Consider the following 22,478-nt stretch of genomic DNA (forward strand, 5'->3'; position numbering starts at 1 on the left):
TTCCAATCAAGGATTCTCTCCCTCAAATTAGGTTTCGAACCCTAACTTTTTCTTTTTATTATTGTTCCAATTCTTCGAGAAATTGTACAATTTCGATGGAAAATGAAATAAACAATATAGGGATATTGGATAACTATATGAAAAGTTTAATTCTTTGGAACTTAACGCATAAGGGTTTTGGTTATTTTTTTTGTTTAATGATAATTGAATCGTTTTGCAGTTTGAAGGTGGAAAAAAAACATAGCTGGTGGTGGGAATTTCGTGCATAGGGTTCTCTCTTACGTTGTGAATGAATTGGTTGTTAATGGTCTCGCCAACAAGTACGTTGTGGAAAAAAGTTTCCTTTTTTTTCAGAATTAGGTTTTTGGTTGATGCTTGTGAATTATGAATTTCGAGGTTTAAGTAAGCTTCTTTTTCTAGTGAAAATCTGTTCCCTTTTAGAGAATCCTATTGAAGAGATTTTTGAGATTTTGCTGCATGAATGAACAACTATGTACCTGTTATAATTTGTGATATATGGGTGATGTGTTTTATTATATTTTTGTTTATTTTCTGATTTTTTGAATCTAATTTGATTGAATATGGATTGTCCATGCATGAATCATTGGATGTGTTTTATCTGGAGTAAACAACAATGTTCTGTGATTTCGGTCTTCGTTGTTCATTTACTCTATGTTTTGATTAAGGGGATATCTGAGTGGAGGAAAGGTGAGTATGAAAATTGGAAAATTTTGGAAATTTTGGAAATTTTGAACTAATTATATCCGCACTTTCGCGTAGAATCTCCCCATAGACTCACACGATAACTAACAAGTTAGTGAAAATAATGAATAGACTGTTACTAATTTTATTAACTTTTTTGGAAATATTCGTTGATATGTAGTTAATAGCATTTGATTTCAGTGCACTAGGTGTCGTGCACTCGTGCCCCCTGGCCTCTTTACGCATTGCTTCGCGCTGTTTTTCCTGACCCGGCATATAGCTGCATTGCAGTGATCCCAGTGATGACTGCAAGAATTAATTTCCAAAGGAAGGAGCCTTTATTTATCTTATAATATAATCATTTAGTTTTGATCATGATGATTTATTTTCTTTGTGATCTATCAATTGATTGTGGTGAGTGTAACGAGTGATGTTTCAAGTGAACTCACCTAAATGCAGCTATAATGTATTAATATGTATTTCATCAACCCATTCAAGATTTTTAAATTCTTCTCTCCATTGTAAGATTTTATTATTGCCTCTATTTTGATTCCGAAACAATTACAATCTGTTTTGTAAAAGCGTGTGCATACAGTTTCAAGCTTGTACTGCTTTTTGCAATAAATTCATATGCTGTATGTATAGTTCTTGTTGACTGGTTTATTGTCATTTATTTCTTCTCTTTGTTAAATGTTTTGTTATGGTTTCGCAGCCCTTCATTTCAAAGGTTTGCAGTGAGGACATCGAAGCAAATTGAAGATATTTCAGTCAAAGGTATGTAGCAAAATGACTATGTCATGTTATTTTATTGATCATGTAAACAAATCAGCTTCACCCTAATGTTGTATATTCTCGCAGCCGTGCGAACCAAGCAGGAAATAGCTGAGCAGCTCAAGGACATGACGAAAAACATCGAGGTTTGAATGTTGTTGTTTTATTAAATCAGTTTTGGACAATTTAATAATTGTCTATTAACTTTTCCTTTTTCTTTTGTTTATTCTAGTCTTTCAAGCACTGATACTGGTGTTCTTGCTACTCTGATGAAGATTATAAACACTTTATTATTCTCTTCGATGAAGATGCTTATGGAGACAAACCTGAATATATGTAACTTATGTTGAATTGATTGTGGTTCTTATGATCTCAAGTTGGGATGCAAAACCATGCTTCTGGTTATGATGAACCAAAAAACAGGTTTAGAATTTTCCAATAGTTTCAGTCATGAATCTTATCATTGTGGCTTGATTGCAGAATAATGTAGGAATAATACCATGATATATTTCTTGAACTAACATTGCCCTAATAGTGAATCTTCTATACTAATGTTCTATTTGAGTAAATGTTCAAACTGAACTATGAAACAAATATGGGAACATTTCTGGTTTTTGGAAGAAAAATAAGCTAACCATTTATTTAGTCCCTTCAATATTTCAATATTACAAACTTGGGACACTAGTTCTTCTGTCATTTGTAGGGGATGATTAATTCCTAACAAACGGGCGTTGGTTCAAGTGGTACATGCTTGATTCCCCCTAAGCAAGAACCTGAGTTCGAGTCTTGTGGATGGAAAAAATGCTCGTTAGGAGAGTTAGTTCCACATACCTGTGTGTTGTGTATTATATTTGTTCCTAACAAAATCATTAGTGATTCTAGTTGGTCCTTGAAAATGTTATTAAAAATGGCTCTAAGAATTGTAGTCCTATGTTTGTAATCTCAAGAAACTAAATGGTTATTTCATTTTCTATAGATCAAAAGTGTCCATGTTCATTCACATATATATTGTGCAAACAGGACTCTGTGAATCACTATAAAGTGCATTTGCTCTGGCTAGTGATGTTAAGATGCACCATATTGATGGGTACTATAAGCCTAAAAAATGAATTGATTGGTTGTCTTGTGGTTAGTGGAAACTAATGTTATTAATATTATATCGGTCATCTGGTTAGGGTATTGGTAAAGTGGTTTAACTGGTGGTTTATTAATTAAACTGCATATTGACAAAATTAGATATACATATATAATATATTAATATTGAAAAACCAATAATTTTTTTAATTTCATTAAAAATACAATTTTAAATAGAAAATGGTTGGTATGGCTGGTACAGTTCAATTGAAAACTGATCGGTATAACTAATTTTGATCATTATGATTGCATGATCGGTATAACTATTGTACCATATCAGTATATGGACTAGTTCACCGATTTATCGGTTGAACCGGTCGGCACGAACTGGTTTTCCAACACTGGTGGAAACACCATTGAAGATTAAATGGTTTTATCTTGTTGATGGGTGCATGAGCTTTTTTCCCATGAGGTTGATCATAAATTATGATATAATAACTCAAGCTTAAAAATTAAATTCAAACTATTAGAATGAAAATATAGTACAAATTGTGTATGACAGGTATTAAATTATGATATAAACACACTTAGAAAATTGTGTATGAACTATGAACATGTATTTATATATAATAAATAGTATTTGTAAAATTGGAATATCTAAAAGTCACGCTATTACAATTTATCTCATTATTTTCCCTAGAGTAAATAAAAGTTATAATTAATCAGAAAAAATATAAATTCTTTTTAGATAAGTGTGTAAACGTTTCCTTTTAGATGAGTTGGGTTCTAGCTAGAAAATTTGTCTAACTTTTCAAAATTAAGATTGTAATATTTATACACTATATTATATATAGTAAGTATATTATTCATCATCTACTTGTATTAATTTTTTAAAAAGTCATTGATAGTTAAAAATCAATGGTGGATGATAAGTCTTACATATACTTTTTTTTTTCAAAAATAAATCACATTGGGAAATAAGTTAAATTATAAGAACAAAGTACTTTGTTGATAAGGAGTATGGATGGCAATGAGGGTATGCTTAATGCACTACTTATGTTGATACACATTTGTTTATCCTTAGAGTTTAAAATTTATATATTGTGAACATAAAATTTTTTATACTGTTAGTATATATATATTAAATCTTTATTACTCAAGTAACGTATATTTTTTGTATTCACCTAATTATTAATGTTAATTATATATTGTATATTTTATAATAATAAGGTTAATCATATATTTTGTAATAATAAGGTTGATTATATATTTTCAAATTATTACAGTAATATGTTATCGCTAAATTCATGTGCAACAATAATTATTAACATTTCATTGCTGAAATTAGTGTAGTTTCAAATTTTTTGTTTATTATAGTGAAAAAATGTATGCACTGAAGTGTAAAAAATTTATACATTATCAGTTTAGCATCCACCTATAATTTCAATTATCATTGACTATTAAAGCAATACAAATGAATGATCAATGATATACTAATTATATATAAATTTTTATACTGATTATACTAACAGTACAAAGATATTACACTCTATTACTTATGGTTGTTATATATTTATCGAATGCTTACATTTAGTAACACTGTTATTACATGAGTGTCGAAATTTTTGGAAGACACTTTCTTCCATTCCCTTAGAGAAAATGTTTGGGTAAGGACAACACAAATAATATTATGGGAATGTAAGAGTATAATAATATTATGTTGATCTATAATTATTAAAATAATGAAACTTTATAAATAAAGAATATTATGATCTTTTTTAGCAAAGAGCTTAGACGGTTCAAATTAGCTTTCATAATGAATAACTAGAAAAGCTAATAAATCAATTTGCCTCACTTTATAGGGAGGTAAATATAGCTCCTTAATCTAGGGAAATTTCAAAATTGCAATTGAGTCCTTGAATGTATAGAGAATTTGTAATTGAGTTTTTCATGATTTATTTACTTATCATGGAAAATTTCAAATAAGCCCTTGTTATTTTTTTGAAAATTAAACTAGATTCTTACTTTTTGGAACAATAACACTTCCTTTGGTATAGAGAAATTGAGAAGAGTCTGAAAAAAAGGAGAGAATGGAGAAGATGGAATGACTCATGTTTGATAAAGCTGCACATATGTTGTCCCACAAGTTATTTCACTGTATGTGTCATTAACTGTGATTGGTCTAGAAAATAATTAACTATTAATCTTTTAACTTAGATAGATTTTTTCAACCAATGACAGACTAGTGGCACAACTTGTGGGATAGCAGATGTGGTCCCATTTGATAAAGATAAGGAAAAGGACAAAAATCTTGTGGGTCTTGTATTTGTTTCTCTCTATCTAGGAGGGGATAGAAAATAACACATTTCCCAAAATACCCTCATCAATTCCTTACCAAACAGTATACATTAACTCAATCATAAAATCTAATAATGGTTTATTACAGAATACTTATAAATAAACTTTATATGATAAAGAATTTGCTTACATGAAACCCAATTGTTATATTAAATGCATTTTTCAGTTTGATCTTAAATTCTTAACTCTCACTTACACTATCTAGCTATGCCAAAACCAAGGCTCTTCATCTTCCAACAAAAGAGCACATCTTATGGACAAATAATGAGAATCAAAATTTGAGAGAATCAACTTTTTCTCTCTTTTAAGTGCATGAACAATATATAATATATGTTGCATATTTGTGAATGCAACATGCTTCATTAGCTATGATCACTTATTTTTGCTAACCTCATGCATTTTAGCTTTTGTAGGCCTTTGATCCATGCTCCAGCTAAATGGTCATGTGAGATATATACTATTGAATAAGGGTCTCAGAAACCCTCCATGATGCTTGGTGGGTATGTCAAATTCACTTTCATCCTACAAGGGAAGGACATTTTAAACCAATCATTCATCTATGGATGAAGAGAGAAATAGCGAAACGCGAATAGCCGAATAGTAAAACCAAAAGAAAGAAAGGAAATAGAACCTGTTTACAAACTCTGATATTTCAAGTATGGATGAAGGAAAAGGCTGGGGTATATTATTTGTCTACTTCTTCAGGAATGATGGCTTTGCCTAAATAAACCTGTTGCATCTCCTCTCTCCAAATCTGCAAGCACAACAATAATACTAAGATATTCGCATTGGCTACAACAGTCACGTGATCAGGAAAATATTGAACCCATACCGTGTCTCGGAATTCCAACCGGATGTGAGGAACATTTGTTCTATGAATGTCATTTCCATTTGGCCCTCTCTTGTAATACTCCTTGCCAATCCAATGCGACTGGGACAAAAAAAATGATCAGTAGAGAGCAAGATATATGAATAAAAAGAATAACAATCGCATCAATATTTTTCATTTCAATGGTAAAGGTTTTGAATCTATGTACTTCTAACATCATCATTCTCAACTCTGAATAATGTATAAGTATGACCGTAGTAGTAACTACCCAGTTTCGATTTACCCACTATTATTTTCAACTTCACCCAACAGTTACATCATATGAGCTATTATATAGTCACATACTCCAAAATCTCTACATATAAAGAATGAATTTATCAGACAGAAAAGGAGAAGCAAAGTCCAGATAAGCTTACCTTTAAGGCATGTGAGAAACCTGACTGATAAACTGAATTACGGGCAATCTCACATAAATCACATGCACTCAACTTCCATACCTGTAGAGAAAGAGTTATGTCCTTACTGTTAGTATTATCTGTTTATATGACATGCATGCGTGCACAATACACTGAGACAGAGAGTGGGAGAGATCTTACAGAAGCAGCAATACTATATTCTTCGACCAGTGGTTCCTTTGTCAAGTGAATTTGGAGCGGATCATCGGTAGAAAGTGAAACATTCAAACCCCGTGAGAAGAACAATGGTAAAGGATTCCGATGATAGTCTAAAAATAGGGAGTTGTTGCTAAGAGGAGACATTGCAAGCCCAATCTGATAACAAATTCCACAATCAATTAGTAACTGCAAATATCGTAACTTATAACTCTTGAAAAATGGAGAATACCTGAGCAAGATAATACAAATATTGAAGCACGGGAGACTTTCTCAAATTGATTCCATGTGCAATGTTATGAGTTGTAAGAAAAGTTGCAGCAAGGTGGTCAATATCACCAGCCTGAATACAATATAATGCATCAAACTACCTACACAACAATGAACAAATATCCAAACAAAGAAACCGTACTCCAATACGTACCTCTCCAGAGTGAGGGCGGAATTTGATTGTTGTCATTCCCTTCGATTCACGAAGCTGAGAAATATTTATGAATCAGATAATAGGATGTCAATGAATTTATAAATCAGATAACAGTTATGAAGTAATAAGCATAGAGAAATATTGGTATACGCTTTTAAGGGAATCTATGGCTGACTGAGTAAAGAAGCAAAAAATACATAGAATACACATAGCGGTAGTCTTAAAATTATATGATAGTGAAGTAGAGTATGCAACTTAAACTACATAGTACATATAGCTAGGAAGAAACCCACCCCTTGTTATTTTCATCTTAATTTTTTCCCATACCAGCAAAAAGTGTTGTTTTCATTGTAGGTGGAATGAATATCTAAACAAAACTTGGCACAAGTATAAAGTGGTTTTGGAGAAACAGTTACGCACCTTGTTTAAGGTGTAAAGGTTTGCATAGCAGTAATAAACGTAGTATGAAAATGCCGGATTGAATACGTTAGTCCATTGAGCCGGCGTAGGCATGTGTTTTGTTGGCCTTCTTTCAGGTTTGCTTTCGTCATCCACCAAATCCAACCCAACAACCTAAAAATATAAATAAAAAAAATTAGGTAATGAATATTATATTGCAACAGTACATAACAAAGCAAATTAAAACATGATTGATCAAATATTTGAGCAGTTAAATCATCTTTTTTGGGATGTGCGTGCACTGCATATTATTACTCAATCACATGCCTTTACAAGTTTAATAAAAGTATAGGACAATGAATACAATCCCACCATCAGCACAGTCAATACAATTAACCAGAAACTCCTAGTCTCCTACAATATAGTAATTTAAATTGTAACAAACCTGTTTCAGAAAAACATGAAGCTGGGGATGTGAATCGGGGTCCACAGTGGCCTCAAAAAGTGGAATGAAGATGTTGTCAAGGATGTTCTGGAATGAGGTCACAATACCCATTTCTTTGTATACATTGTACAACCTTGGAAGCTGCAAGATAAATTTTATAACAACGAACATCATTGACCACCATTATGTGAAAATAACCAATATCTCTAGTTTCTATAATAAAAAGATTAGTTTTATTATACTTTATTTGTTTTTATAAGCTAACATTTTTTCCTTTTTTAAGGAGAGCGGGGACAAAGCGCACTTCCCAGGGCTTGAACCCAAGCGAGCTCTCACTTTATGTCCTGTGCTTATTCTTCTTGATAAGTAATGGTGGTCGTTGTGACCTTTCAATAGTCATAAGTTACTCACTTCATATATTACTCTTTCTAATATGGGATCGACCTCATACTTGTTATACAGTTCTTTGATATGATCCATGCAACTGTGAGTAACTTATGACGATTGAAAAAGTCACAACACTATGCAATTTCAACATAAAATTAGGCCAGAAATGGGAAAAGTATTAGAAAGATTAATAAACAGATGACCCATGCATGAAAACTAAGTCAAATTGGGAAGCAAGTAACTAGAAAATACCTGAATCAACCAAACAACATTCTCGCTGTACAACTCATTATTCACTATCCAACTAGCTAGCTGGTCCCACTCACTTTGCTTTCTACCATATATTGATATTCTATACTCAGCCATCTGTGAATACAAATAGGTAGGGAAATACCCAAGTTAACAATCATCTAGGGCTCACTTCTGAAGGTACTAACTAAGCACACAAGTAACAAACAAAAAATGGGAAACCAGAAAGTAAATACTAAATAAATCATACTACTTTCCAGTCGTAAAAACAAAAAAAATAAGGCCCTATCTGATAAATAATTTACATTAGTTTGACAAAGGTTCAAAACATGAATGATGATTATAAATACAATCCTCAAATGTGAATTTCAAAGACAGTTTAGTATTAAACAAAGAAAAAGTCAAGGGCAAACTTAGCTATTAACCTACATAAAGTAGCAAAGTAGTATATATATACTAGTCCATGCTGATTGTTAATGTATGAAGCCAAAAAGCACAACAATGACAGACGGACCAACACGGAAAATTAAAAGTTACTTCCTAGAATTTCATATATTCCTAAAACTGCAGGAAATATGTATAGAAGGGCTGAAAAAAGCACCTGATATTTACTGGCTTCAAGATCAGAAAACACTTGCTTTGTCAGTTCACCAAGGAAACGACCTATCAGTGCAACACAATAGTATGAGCACACATGCTAGCAAAAGATGCTCTGAAATTGAAGATAATTAACACAAATCATAGTAAAATCTCCCAAACGAGTTCTGTGGCATTTTGACAACAACCTCGAGTTATTCATTTGTCAGTCTCTTTCTTTGCTGCTTCTTCCAATACTTTATCAAGTATTAACCCAAAGGGGGAATTGCTTTCAAAAATATATTCTTAAAACAGCTTTCAAGTGTTGACTTGCTATTTCAAACTAAAAAATCCTGACATTATTTATTAAAATTTATAAGGGGTGTTTGATTTTCTTTTTGTTTTCATTTGTTTCTTGACTGTTTTCATTTCCAGTTAATATGTTTTCGCTCGTAATTACAAAAACATCATATTTCCATTATGTTTCCTGTTTTCTAACTTCTGTGAAGGAAATGGTGAAAACTGGAAACAACACCTCTAGTTTTCATCATTTCCTTCACAAAATCTTAAATATAGGAGTGAAATGAAAATGAGGTGACATTTTTGTAATTATGAGTGAAAACAAACTGAAGATGAAAAAACATCCTCAAAAGATTTCAAGCAATTGCACCCTCCTTCACAAGAGCTGTCAACATCAATTGCAGAACCAAATCCTGACATTTTAAAAACCAACGGCACTTCATTTCCAAAACAAATTAATGATATAATCCTCAGTAACACTAATGAGGCTTATCCACCCAGTGCAAAATAATGTTTAGTTTCTCTCATAAGCTCTGTTCAGCTAACCAAATCAAAATGAATGCCTTCTTCCCAACCCTATACATTTTCTCCTAGTTAACTAACAACCCCTCACTAAACTACTATCCAGATTCTGGAAAATGTTCATTATATAGCAGAAATTTTCAATTTCATTATATGCAACCCATTATAAATATTACAGGTGGTGGAATTTGACAAGTTAGCAGAGCCCACAATAGACAATAAGTAAACCTTTTTTTATAAAAAAGTCTGAAACAAACTTTCCAAAGAAGGAAACTAGTGAGCAAGAGACTGCACCATACCTTGAATGAGATTATCCTGCTTTAGGAATATCTCCCTGAGCCTACTCTGACCACAAGGATTGTACTTCAGATTGAATTTGTCAAAGCGATGAAATGTACTCTTGTCTGCATGAACGTCCAAAAGGTCAACGTTGAGGTCATATCTGTTTCAAAAGACAATTGAAATAATTATTACTGTACCTTATTACCAACCAAACTCAATAAAAATTATTAGTTATAATAGAAATTACAAAAAGTTCATTACCCAGTCAAATCCAGACTCTCAAAAACTTCCTTCAAAGTCAGATATGTCCCATCTCGAAATATTACAACCTGAATCAAGTTAAAAAATATAAAAGGTTTTTTATAAGCAATCACTGTATATCAGCTTCCCAATATATAACTCAACTAACATCTGTCACCAAAAGCATATACCATCATTTTTTTTTAATAATGGGTGTCATAATGACTTCTGCATTTGAATTCTGATGACAATCAGTCAATCATTTAAATGAATTTGATAACAATCAGTCAACTATTTAAGCATCCTGAATGTTACAACTTACAAGCATCCCTGTAATATTCTCTGTTCCAATTTTATGTTTCAGTAATCTGACAATTTTACATATATGGCATTATAAATAAAAACAAATTAATTAAATAATAATTGTAATTTGATAAGCTTGTTATGCTCTAAACTTCGTTATTTCATTTTATGCTTATTAAATCTGCACAGACCAATAAGTAAAACAATTGCCTAATGTGGGATTTATCTGTTCTTTCTTGCTGTTCAATGGCACAGATGCAACCAAAGTTTGTTTATATTTATTCATCCAGTAGAACAACCTACAAGACAACTATTGTTATATCTTGAAAATGAATTTATAACACTAACATTTCAATAAAACAAAAATATAGCAAAGCATGTGATAACGCAGTGATAAACAGATCCAACTTGTCACCTCATCAGGCTCTTTCCTTAGCTTTGACTTTATAAACCTTAAAAGATGTTTCTGATTCATGCATGCCGAGTGGTGGACATGGGTATCAACTTTCCTGACATTGTAGAAGTCTCGATGTGGAGCACTTTTCTGGGCGAGAAATTCCCTATCCGCATTTAGCATCAAATGAAGGTTGAATTTCTGAATACATACACAAATTGACAATCAACCAGCTGCTCTTATCTATAGTTGAAATACAAGCATATGCTGCACTTTATCACTCAAAATAAACATTTAAACATGTAATTACTTGTTCTAGAAGATTAAGCCGGTAGTGGCATAAAGTTCTTATATTCCCTGCCGCTATGACTCGAAGTATGTGATGGAGGTCAGTGAAAAAGGTAGTTGCATCTGCAACAGGGAAAAGCTCCTCTTTTGCTGCAAATAATAAGCAAATTTGCATGAGAATCTCATCCGGAATGGTAATAAAGTAACAAGTTCTTAAAGCAGCACTTTTGAGTTACTTACAGTCTTTATTTGGATATACATGAATAACCCCATCTTGCATTTCAAAGTAATGCTGCACCACAACAGAAATAACATCTATTTAAGCACAAAGAGGGTAAAATTGGGATATGCATGTCTCTGAAGATGGAAAAGTAGGAAAAAAGTTTAAAACTCACATCAGACTTCCCTTCAGGAGCAAAAAAGAACGGGTCTGGGTTAGGCTTTGGTGTGCAGGGGTCAGATATAACTTCTTTCTCCCATGGAGCAACTGCTTCTCTAAACAAGTATTGCTTTCTCATTTCAAGGCATTCTTGAAGAACCACATAGGCTTCCACTTCATCAGGTGACGGACCCTCTAAACCATCCAAAAACATATATATAATTTGCTAAATGGTTTTCCACAATTGCAATTATTGACCGCAAAAGTTAATGAAGGAAGGAAGTGGACTATATGCAAGGTACGAGGAAATACATTTGATGCATATCATAGTATTCAAGAGAATGAGGTAAGATTATTACCAAGAGGTGTAACTTCAAGCCGAACAAAAGTTTCATGCTCTGGCACCTTCCTAAGAATATCAGCTGCAATTGGATCAGGCTGCACGCCATGCAAGTCACCAGAAATACTATGAGACCGGATCATACTTGTTGAAGCAGTAAGTTGTATCTTGTCTTCATTAGCATTAACGTGATCAGGTAAAGTCTCATATATGTTCTTGCTTTCTGGTCCCTGCATACAGGTTAATTCAAATTCAACACCATAGATCATTCAAAAACTTCACTAAAGTGGATAGTAATTGGATCTGGGACACTGCACCCTGCAATAATCAAAGTGCAGATAAAAGGTAATGGAGGGAAAGTTGGTTAATTCCAACCCACGGGGAAGGGGAAGTGGAAGGGGTAGGAGGCAACACGGGGGGAGAGAGGACCTACTTATCATATATACAGGAAATGTTTTCTGTTTATAAAATACCATGTGAATGGTAAATTTAATCCCAACACAGAGTTCATAACAGACTTACAACATCTCCATTTGTGTGCAGATATGTAGCATCCAATTCAGCATTGTCAGCAATATCATCATCTGATTCTTCTACACTTTCAAAGGCACTAGCATTCAGAGCAGGAGACTTGGGAGAAATTGCTCTCAATATATTTCTTTTTGGAGTACCAGGATGCGCAGATTTTGCTGCAAAATTATATATATTCTTAATCAGTAAAACACATTGAGATTAACCTTTCAAATTGACAGTTTGTTTGCTTGTGGTGTGCAGCAGAAAGCAAACATAGGAGCAAGTGGAAACTTCACTTCCGTCCTGCTCCCACACTCATCCTTCCATAGCATATGTTGATGATACAAGAAGGCTTAGCTTAGCCTTTCTAAGGTTAGACCAAAAGAACAGTAGGAAGTTGAACTCTTCCTCAAACATAGCAAAATGTTAATCTAAAAAAGGGGTACCTAAATTCCCCTTGGCTGTATACTTATATTCGGAAATACATACTCCACGTCTTTTTCATCAATTTTGTTGTTTAAAACCCACTATAGTCTCTACTAACAGTGTTGGTTCAGGTTTCCCAAGAATAGGACATCTTTCTCGGTCAGCCATTCAATTTCAGTGAGGCCAAAAATAATAAACTATAAAATTCATTATCAATATTCTTGGCAACAGAGGTGAAGATGCATAAAGAGGCTAGGATTCATTAAACTTTAGAACCAAATCCTCACGTATGCTAACCTACATCAAGCAAATATTCTCACTATGGCCTCTTTCACCTTTTCCCAGGTAAACTTCTATTTACATATCAACTAAATACATATATGTTCACATCAGTGTTCCAGCTTCCATATTCTTTCTTCCATTGAAAACCTTTCAGTCAGTGATACATATTACAGAATCAACAAGAAAGAAAACCAAACACAACACCAAAATTATCAAAACAATAAGTTCAACTCCTCAATCCCTTTTGGTTCAACTTCAGTTTCCCAAAAAGACACTTAAAATTGAAATAAGACATGTAGCATACTCTTTAAAGAAACGGCAAGTTTCACCAGTATACCAAACACAAAATCCCAAGATGTGTGCATCAATCAAAAAAGTGCTTTACACACACTGCAGTACCAAAATTCACACACTACATTCTAATCCCTTTGAATCAAACTTCAATCATCCAAAAAAACACTTAAACTCGATAAGACTATGGGCCATTTTGTTTAAGTTTTTCCCAGAAAAAGAAAGTGATTATTTTGTTAAAAAAATAATTGTAACGCATGCACATTAGTTTGGTTGAGCTTTTACATAAAATAGATTAACAAAACCAGAAGCTGAAATAAGCACAACTTCAGCTTTTTGAGAAGCTGTATTTTCATCTTTACAAAAAAATACACTTTATTAAAAGCACTTTTTAAGCCAAAACAAACAAAAAGTCTCTCTGGTATGCTATATACACAAAATCCAAATATTTTCCCACAAAAAGTGATTATTTGGTAAAAGAAATCACTTCTGGCAATAGCACATTTGTTTGGCTGGGCTTTAAAAAATAAGCAGAAGGCGCATAAAAAGCCAAAAAAATTTGCAGAATCACTTTTGAGGAACCTATAACTCCAAAACAAATTATGAACTATTAATCAATTAACTCATCACAGCATAGCAATACCTTCACGGAGCATGTGCAACCGCGGCAACCCAGCCGGAATCCCTTCAACAGAATCCACCTCGCCGCCACCGGAAATCACCGTAACATCCGGCAACGACGTCGAGAATCGCCGGTAATAACCATTCCCCTTTTTCCTGGCGATAAGGTGCTTCCTCAAATGCCTCTTCGGCGAAGAATCAACAACGTCGCCGTCAAGTGTGGTTTCGTCACCTTCGACGGCGCGTGCGAACTCGAGTATCTGCGATAGGGTCTTACGGTGGAGGAAGTAAGCAGAGATTGCGACGGCAGAAGCTCCAACGAGTGCCGCCATGGCAAGGTGCAAAGCGTAAGCATCCATGACTTTCTCTCTCTAGAGTTTCTCTCTCTAGAAATTGAAGATAAAGAGAGAGAGAGAGAGAGATAAACCCTACTGAGTCAGTGAGTGAGTCAGTGGCGAGTTAGAGAATGAAGAAACACTGAGTTCAGCTTTCAACTCAGTACCCTTTCTTTTTCTCTCTTCTGATATTGCCTTCTCTATTTATAATACTAACAAATAAATTCATTAAAAAAATAATATATTTTCCCTATTTTGTAAAATAATATAATATTGATCTTTAGAATTTTTATATTTATGGTTTATGATTTTGTTAAGAGTGTAATGTTTATGTGATAGTGTACAAATTTATACTAAATTTTTATATTAACATATTTAATGATGATAAAACATGAATGATAAATAATATATTGACGATGTATAAAATTGTTACTATTGGTGCATGCATTTTTTGTCTTTTGTTAAACTATTATAATATTGTCATTATCATCATTCATTCTTATAGTAATACAGATAAATTATAGAAATAATATACTGAATCTCTTTATAAATCTATCAATATATTAACAGACAATATATAAATATTACATACAATTACTATTAGTTTTACTTTAGATTACATGAACCAAATAGTTGATCTATATATTAGATATCTGGGATTGGAACAATATTATATAATATTTTTTTATAAATTAGAAAATGAATGAATGAGATATATAACTAATATACTAGGATATTTTTACATTGTTATTATATACAAATAAATTTTATACAAATGTTATAAATGAATGATTGATTTTACATTATCAATGAATTTATACAAATAATATAAATGAATAATTGATGATAAATCAAATGTGTATAAATTTTTATATTGTCATTGCATAAATATTACATTCTATTATTTATAAATTTGTCTATTTTTTTCTTATTTCAATGCATTTTATAAGTATAAAATATTTTATGCAATGTGAATAAATAACTTACATCGAATTATATGAAGTGAGAAGGTAAGTTTTTTTCACTTACAATATTTAGGTTAGAGGGGATTACCCTTTTTTTTGTATTATCAAGAATATATTTTTACTCTTTAGATAAAGAATTAATTATTTTCAAGATGTGTGATCGCTCCTCTTAATGAGTGTTGCTCATAGAAATTAAAATTTTAACTTTTTGATCATCATAAAGATTGTATAGGAAGCACATATTATTCAAGTTAAAATTTTAATAATTAAATCTTTTTCTGAACAAGCACAAATAATACACTGGTATAGGTACATTTGTTGGACATAAAATGTTCAGGGAGGTTAGAGGATAAAGTTGAATGTAATCCTAACTAATGAATGTAACTTTATTCCTATATGTTATATCTACTAGATGAGATATTATAGTTTCAATTCAAAGTAACATATAGTTATACTCATTATGAACATGTTATTAGAAAACAAAGTTATTATGACATATTTTACATATTTTATTTACGTATTTTAACATATGTTTATTAATTTCTTAACTAGTTAATTAGTTAGTTAGTTTACACTATAAATAAGGTTTTTCATACATTGATCATTGAATGAAAAAATTTCACAATATTTATTTTATGTTTCCGCATTATTTTCGCAATATGGTATCAAAGCGTTTAAACTTTGGTTACCGTTGCGCATTCTCTACAATAATTATTATCTTTCTCTTCCAAGATTCAACAATGAATTACCGTCAACAATTCAACATGAAACAGAGAAGTTTGTGAAGATATAAGACGTTTCTGGAAGAAAGGCAAGAATGACCAACCAAGTTACTCTTCTATTGCTTCATGACAAATGTCATATTCTTGTTCATAAGTAGCATTATTATTGGCAGTTCTACCTCTTGATGTTGCAGTTTGAGAATATGCCACAAGAACAACTCATTCCTCATAAAGAAAGATAGAAAGAAAAGGATGGAGCAATATCACTCCAAAGAGAAGTCATGGAAAGAATCACAAACACCATCAACAACAACAACAAGATCAACAAGATCACCAATCACGTTAGGATCGAGATTCGGACCCATTACATTGTTATAATATTAAATTGAAATATCAAGCTGGAGTCAATTGACATTTACCCTCCAACTTGAGGGGTTATTGGAGAACAAAGCTACTATGACACATTTTACACATTTTACATATTTTACATACTTTACATATTTTACATATTTTACACATTTTACACATTTAACACATGTTGAATTGTTTTTCAACATGTGTTTATTAATTTCTTAGTTAGTTAGTTTACACTATAAATAAGGCTTTTCATGTCTTGATCATTCAATGAGAAAATTTCAAAATATTCATTTTATACTTCCGCATTATTTTCGTAATAGATGTCTTGAACCCTTATATATATTGTAAAGTTGGGATTATATATAAAGGTATTACAAAAACTATTCTTATATATTTGTTCGACTTGGGGCTGAAACATGATCGGGGTTCGGGTTGAGAAACCCGAATGACCGAATATAAATATATAGTAAAGTTGAGATTATATATGAGGGTATTACGAAAACTATTCTTATATATTTGTTCGACTTGGGGCTGAAACATGATTAGGATTGGGCTTGAGAAACCCGAACAACCGGGTCGAAGATGGATTCAATTTTTCAACCTATGAGGATTTGAGTTCAATGTTTTGGGTTCAACTTGAAGAATGTAAAAACTGAACCTAATTCACCTTTCTTGTTATCATATCTTCTGTTATGAAAAGATTATACTATTGAATTCTTAAATCTCCGATCACACTTCTCCTTAACAAATCATATTTTCTAAAACTTAATTTAAAATTCTTATTAGAGAATTATGGATAAACAATCATCCACCTTTTATATAGTTAAAACTTAAAAGAGATTTAGTGATCATTGAACTTTTTGGATACATGTGTCACATGACTAAAAATGCAAAGTTTTTTTTAACTTTAAATAAAAAACATCATACCAAGTTACCAACAACAAGAGGATCATTGTTTTGATAACTTTAGTCATTATTTTTTTATCAATAAGAAACTGATCTATTTTAAAGTGTATGGTTACTTCTTAATAAATATGACTTGTAAAAATTGAATATTTAATTTTCTGATCTATCTAAAAATTTAATGATGTGATCAACTTCAAGTTAGTATCTGGCCATTTAAAATCCAAAATGTGAAATCCAACAAGGTATATAAAAAATGGTGGAACACATGTAAAGAATAAAGTGGGCCATAAAAAGTTGAAAAAGCCAAGAAAGTGTGTGCTGGTGCTATTGTCAGTGACTGTCAATGTATATCTGGAGAGCATATCTGCTGACTCATATTTTGTATTACTCCATGTATCATGAGCTTATGGTCAGTCAAAATAATATTTAATAATAAATTTTAACTTAAATATATTTTTTTGACCAATCACATGCTCATGGGACATGGAGTAGCACAAAGTGTGAACAACAACAGATGTGTAATCGTATATATGATATTAGTGGATACTGGATTTTGTGTCATTGTCATATCCTCATTGCACTTCAAAAAAAACACAACAAACCGAGACTCCACGTGTTTAAGCCATGGATTCTTGTCTTAATCACTTTTAATCTTAATCACTTTTAATCTTAATCTATTCGTTTTTTCGTATGGGACCATCAATATCATTATGCAAAAAAATCATATATGAGTCTGATAGAAATTTAATCAATTATTTAATCTAGTTGCATACTTCAAAACTATTGGCTATGTTGGATAAACCGAGATCCAACCGTAAATATATATTGCCTATAATGTTATTGTTTAATAAAAATATCAACTAAAAAATAATAACATCTTATTTTTTTATTGGTGAATAATGTTATATTATCTTAATAAACAACTCCAAAAATATTTTTAAACATAAAAATGATTTGGATCACTCTAAGAAACACATATTCCGTATCACTTACCAAGAATGACTTTTATACTTATTTTTAAGGAAAATATATGATTTTTCTTATTGGTTAAGGAAAACATATGAGTTTAGTTATTGGATTGGGCTGGAGAATCTAATGTTAAAGATGAAGATGACTCATTATTAGATAGTTTTCGGTTATGGTAGTTATGATTAGTTTTACTTTAAATGGTAGCTTGAGTTTCAAGCAAGTACCAATTTTTTCATTGTATAAAGTCTCTACACTTTGCCTTTGTTAGATACAATTCAAATAATGAAAGTTCAATATTTTCTTCTCTTTTTGCTCTTTCAATTTCCTTCTTTTCTTTCTTGCATGGTTGCTAAGAAACTAAGATCTAATATTATGTATTATCAATGTAAATATTTATACATCATTCATTTGTATTACTTTTTTTAAAGTATCAATAAAGATAAAAAATAATTGGTAAATGATGAACGTTTACACTTTAATGTATAAATCATTTTTTCTTATTTTTTTGTACTACCAAGAGTATCTTCCATGTAAGGAACTAATTTTTTTTAGGTTCAGAGTTGTCTATTCAACAAGTGTCGCTCACATAAATTAAATTTTAACCTTTTAATTATCATAAAAATTTAATGTGATCTTACACTACTATACAAATGCATTATTGGTAAATCATTTTTATGTTATAAGAATAGAAAAGATAGGATATAAGATTTTTGATTTAATTAAAGTTGAGTGGTTGAGTTAAGAGTGTGGACATGATTGAAAGAGACACGTAACGTAAGTGTCCACTAGGAAAATGTCAACAGGATAAACGTGGGTAGAAGATCCTCTATCCCTAAAAAAAAATACTGTTCTCATATTCTAAGCCAATCAAATTTTATCCTATAATATAAAAAAATTATTTTATATTTTTGTGATTTTTCTTTTTAAATAGACTAAAAATTCTGATTAAATTATTATACAATGAGACATGAAAAAATGCAATAAGTATCCCCATTCATAAACGTGTGCCTATCCCGAATTTTGATCCTAGATATTTATAAAATATTCATATATTTATTGCGCAAAAATTTAGTAATGGTGTAAGAGATATTTTCATCATTTCTAGATGTACCAAAAAATTACAGCAAATATTATTTATGTTTAATTATCATTAATTATTAAATGTAAGTTTATTAAATATAAGTAATACAAATGATTTATAGTTGATGTAATGATGATCTCCACATTTATTTAACTAAAAGGAAATTTATATTTATGATTCATTTTTACAAAAATTAATCGATAAGTCATTGGTTTAATGATATAAAACATCACTAGATCTCTAGAACGAGTAAAAGGATTAAGTGTTTGACTTCTGCAAATAATATTTGTTATGTGTGACAATCACATATCGCAAACAAAATTAGTTCATTATCTATATGATAAAAAATACCATTTGAAGTACCAAATTATTTTTTTATACAAAAATGAACAATACTAATATTCTTAATTTACATATCCTACTTAACCTAAGTACTAAATTCAGGGCCATGCATACTTGTCTTAGGACAATAATGTTCCTTGTTTTACTAACAAAATAATTGATGTAGTAGTCATGAATGACTATCTAGTTTGGCTTTTTGTGTGTCTTGGCTCATAAGTAAACCAATCGGAATTATTTATCTCTATTTGCGAGTTAAATTTTAAAGAGAAATAAAGAAAAAAAACTTCAAAATAATAAAATATACTAATAAGATGATCATAAAATATTCATTTTTTATTTTTTCTCTTAAACAATTTTTTATGTAAAAATTGGATCTGAGTCTTGGGTATGAAGATAACTCGGCCAAAAGAATTAATTCCACTATATTATGAATGTTTGTAGCTGAAAGAAGTATTTTTTCCATAAAAAATATTCATGGCTATAGCAAAATAGAATAAAAGGACATATATAATTACAGCATACAATAATATTTATGGCTGTTGTTTATTAAGTGAAAGGAACCATGAAAAAGGTGCCATAATTACATGGTTATTTATTAGTATATAATAATATAATTTAATTAGTTGGTATAAAGGCAATTAAAGAGATGTCATATCCCAAATATTTCTAGTTATGTACTTTTATTATAATTATATTTTTTTGTTGCATTTTCTCAAAGTGGGGTTCTAATTAAATTAATGGCACATAAGATAGACATGATAGAAGCGTAAGACAAATCAATATTTTTTCTATGCTTTGAAATATGGATTTAATATGTATTTATTGACAGTGTAAGATTTCTTTTACTATCAACAATCGTCTACCATTGATTTACTAATTATCATTAACTATCAAATAAAATTAATACAAATCAATGGTAGATGATAAGTTGACAATGTAAAATTTTTGATCAGCATATAAATTTTAAACTTTATAAATAATTATATTATAAAAATTCCTTTAAATGAGGTATGTGTTCAGGTTTAAAATGTATTCATATCAACAACAAGTAGAGAACATTAGCACAAGACACTAATAATCTAATATCTGATTGAGTTCTTTGTCTGGAGGATATTTTCTAGGTTCGGCACATGCCTGAACGAAAAAGAATCATCTTCTATATTGGAGAGTCGAATTATTGATTCTGCTTTTACATTTAAGAATAAAAGTGTTATCATATTACATTTATAAAGTAAAAGTGTCATATTATATAATTTTTCTCTCTTTTTTTATACACTTCTATTTCTAGTATTAGAGATGATTATAACCCGGGATAAATAATAGGCAAAGAAACATTAAGTAATGTTGTAGTGGATTCAAGAATCAAGTTCTGGATGTGTATTGGAATCCAAAATCTGGCATCTTAAAAGATAAAAAAATAAAATGTCCACTGTTTTTTGCAGGAACTTGGGTGCATTATTCTTTATGGGGCAATGTTCTCATAGACAGTGCTTTTCAAGGCCAAGATGCTCTTTATTAATTTATTATGAGTACATAGTTAGAATATTTTGGTGCAGAGATCACATTATATGGCAATTGGTAATGATTTAGGCCCAATAAGAGAATATGGTTTTATTTGTTCGAGCCGGGAATATCTACAAGTACCTGGTACTAACTCTTCTAGCGGACATTTTTTTCATCCACGAAACTTGAACCTGAGACATTGCTTAAGGAGAATCAAATATATACCACTTGAACTAATACTCGTTGATAATAAGAGAATATATTTGACAAGATATTAATAAGTATCATTCATAAAATAGTGATATATGGACTAGTAGGAGCATCAGAAGCCCAAATACCCATGTGTTTTCTGTTTTCTTGGCCACATACACTAGTTTAATAAAATATATATATTTTAGAATACTCATTTTCAAACAATAATTTCCCCTTTCATTTGAACCAAGGGCTTGGTGGATGCTACTTTTTTTTTTCTGCCCTAAAATCAAAGATAGCCTCCACCTTATTATAGATGGCGAAATGGGCATTACCTATGGGTGTAAGCATAGCTTACATTTTTTGCAGGTAAGATAAACAAATTTTGTCTATTTGATCGTTGGGTATGTAGACGACCCATAAACACAATTTAAGGAAAAAGTAAAAAAGAAATTAAATAAGTTTCCCTAAAAAATTGTAATATAATGTGATTTATTAAACTTCATATAAAATATCAAAATTTTTGTTAATTTTTTATCTTCAACTAATTTATTTAATTTAATTTCATTTATTATATGATTTTTTTAATTTTTTTTAATTATTCAACAATGTCTGCGGACCGTCCGCAAGCCCGTTTTAAAACGGGTAGAGTATTGAATTTTGTCCGTTAAACCAATGCGGACACACCTGCACCCGTTTAAATTTTTGTGGACATTTATGGGCGCGGGCTAAACGGGTCGACCGATCTGTTTTACCATCTCTACACCCTATGGATAAATGACTAATTTCTTTCGATATGTGTCATTGTTTTCCTCAACAAATATCACAATTAGAAATCAGTTATTTAACATTTTGCCTAACACAATTCATATTATGTTATAACATATACAACATTTCAAAATCACCATATTTAAATTTTTATAATTTTTGTTCATTTTTCTCTAATTTAATTTTACATTACTAACCTTATTCATTTTGATAGAAAGTAAAAACGTATACCAAAATACTAAAATAATAATAAATATAAAATATAAACCTAGTAATATATTTGGTATAAATATAGAATATAAACATAGTAATACATTTGATATAAATTATCT

General features: G+C 30.9%; 2 protein-coding genes across 2 annotated transcripts; one reads left to right on the top strand and one right to left on the bottom strand.

Annotated features, from left to right (window-relative positions):
- Positions 226-1,991, top strand: LOC109363648 (the record flags this gene model as incomplete). The annotated part of the gene is made up of 4 exons (XM_019609904.1): positions 226-320; positions 1,415-1,476; positions 1,561-1,619; positions 1,706-1,991. Coding segments are annotated over 4 exons (231 nt in total), but the record flags the coding sequence as incomplete, so codon positions are not given.
- On the bottom strand, positions 4,978-14,520 carry LOC109325638 (AMP deaminase-like). The gene is made up of 20 exons (XM_019558112.1): positions 14,029-14,520; positions 12,396-12,562; positions 11,893-12,103; positions 11,550-11,728; positions 11,395-11,446; positions 11,177-11,304; positions 10,888-11,067; positions 10,191-10,258; positions 9,947-10,089; positions 8,851-8,912; positions 8,253-8,366; positions 7,614-7,754; positions 7,190-7,342; positions 6,770-6,823; positions 6,578-6,688; positions 6,331-6,504; positions 6,151-6,231; positions 5,738-5,836; positions 5,537-5,659; positions 4,978-5,427 (listed from the first exon to the last, which is right to left on the bottom strand). Exons 1-19 carry the CDS (start codon positions 14,363-14,365, stop codon positions 5,591-5,593), a joined length of 2,523 nt encoding a protein of 840 aa, XP_019413657.1. The 5' UTR covers positions 14,366-14,520; the 3' UTR covers positions 4,978-5,427; positions 5,537-5,590.

The sequence above is a fragment of the Lupinus angustifolius genome, chromosome LG13 (assembly GCF_001865875.1).
Source record: "Lupinus angustifolius cultivar Tanjil chromosome LG13, LupAngTanjil_v1.0, whole genome shotgun sequence".
Taxonomy (NCBI): Eukaryota; Viridiplantae; Streptophyta; class Magnoliopsida; order Fabales; family Fabaceae; genus Lupinus; species Lupinus angustifolius.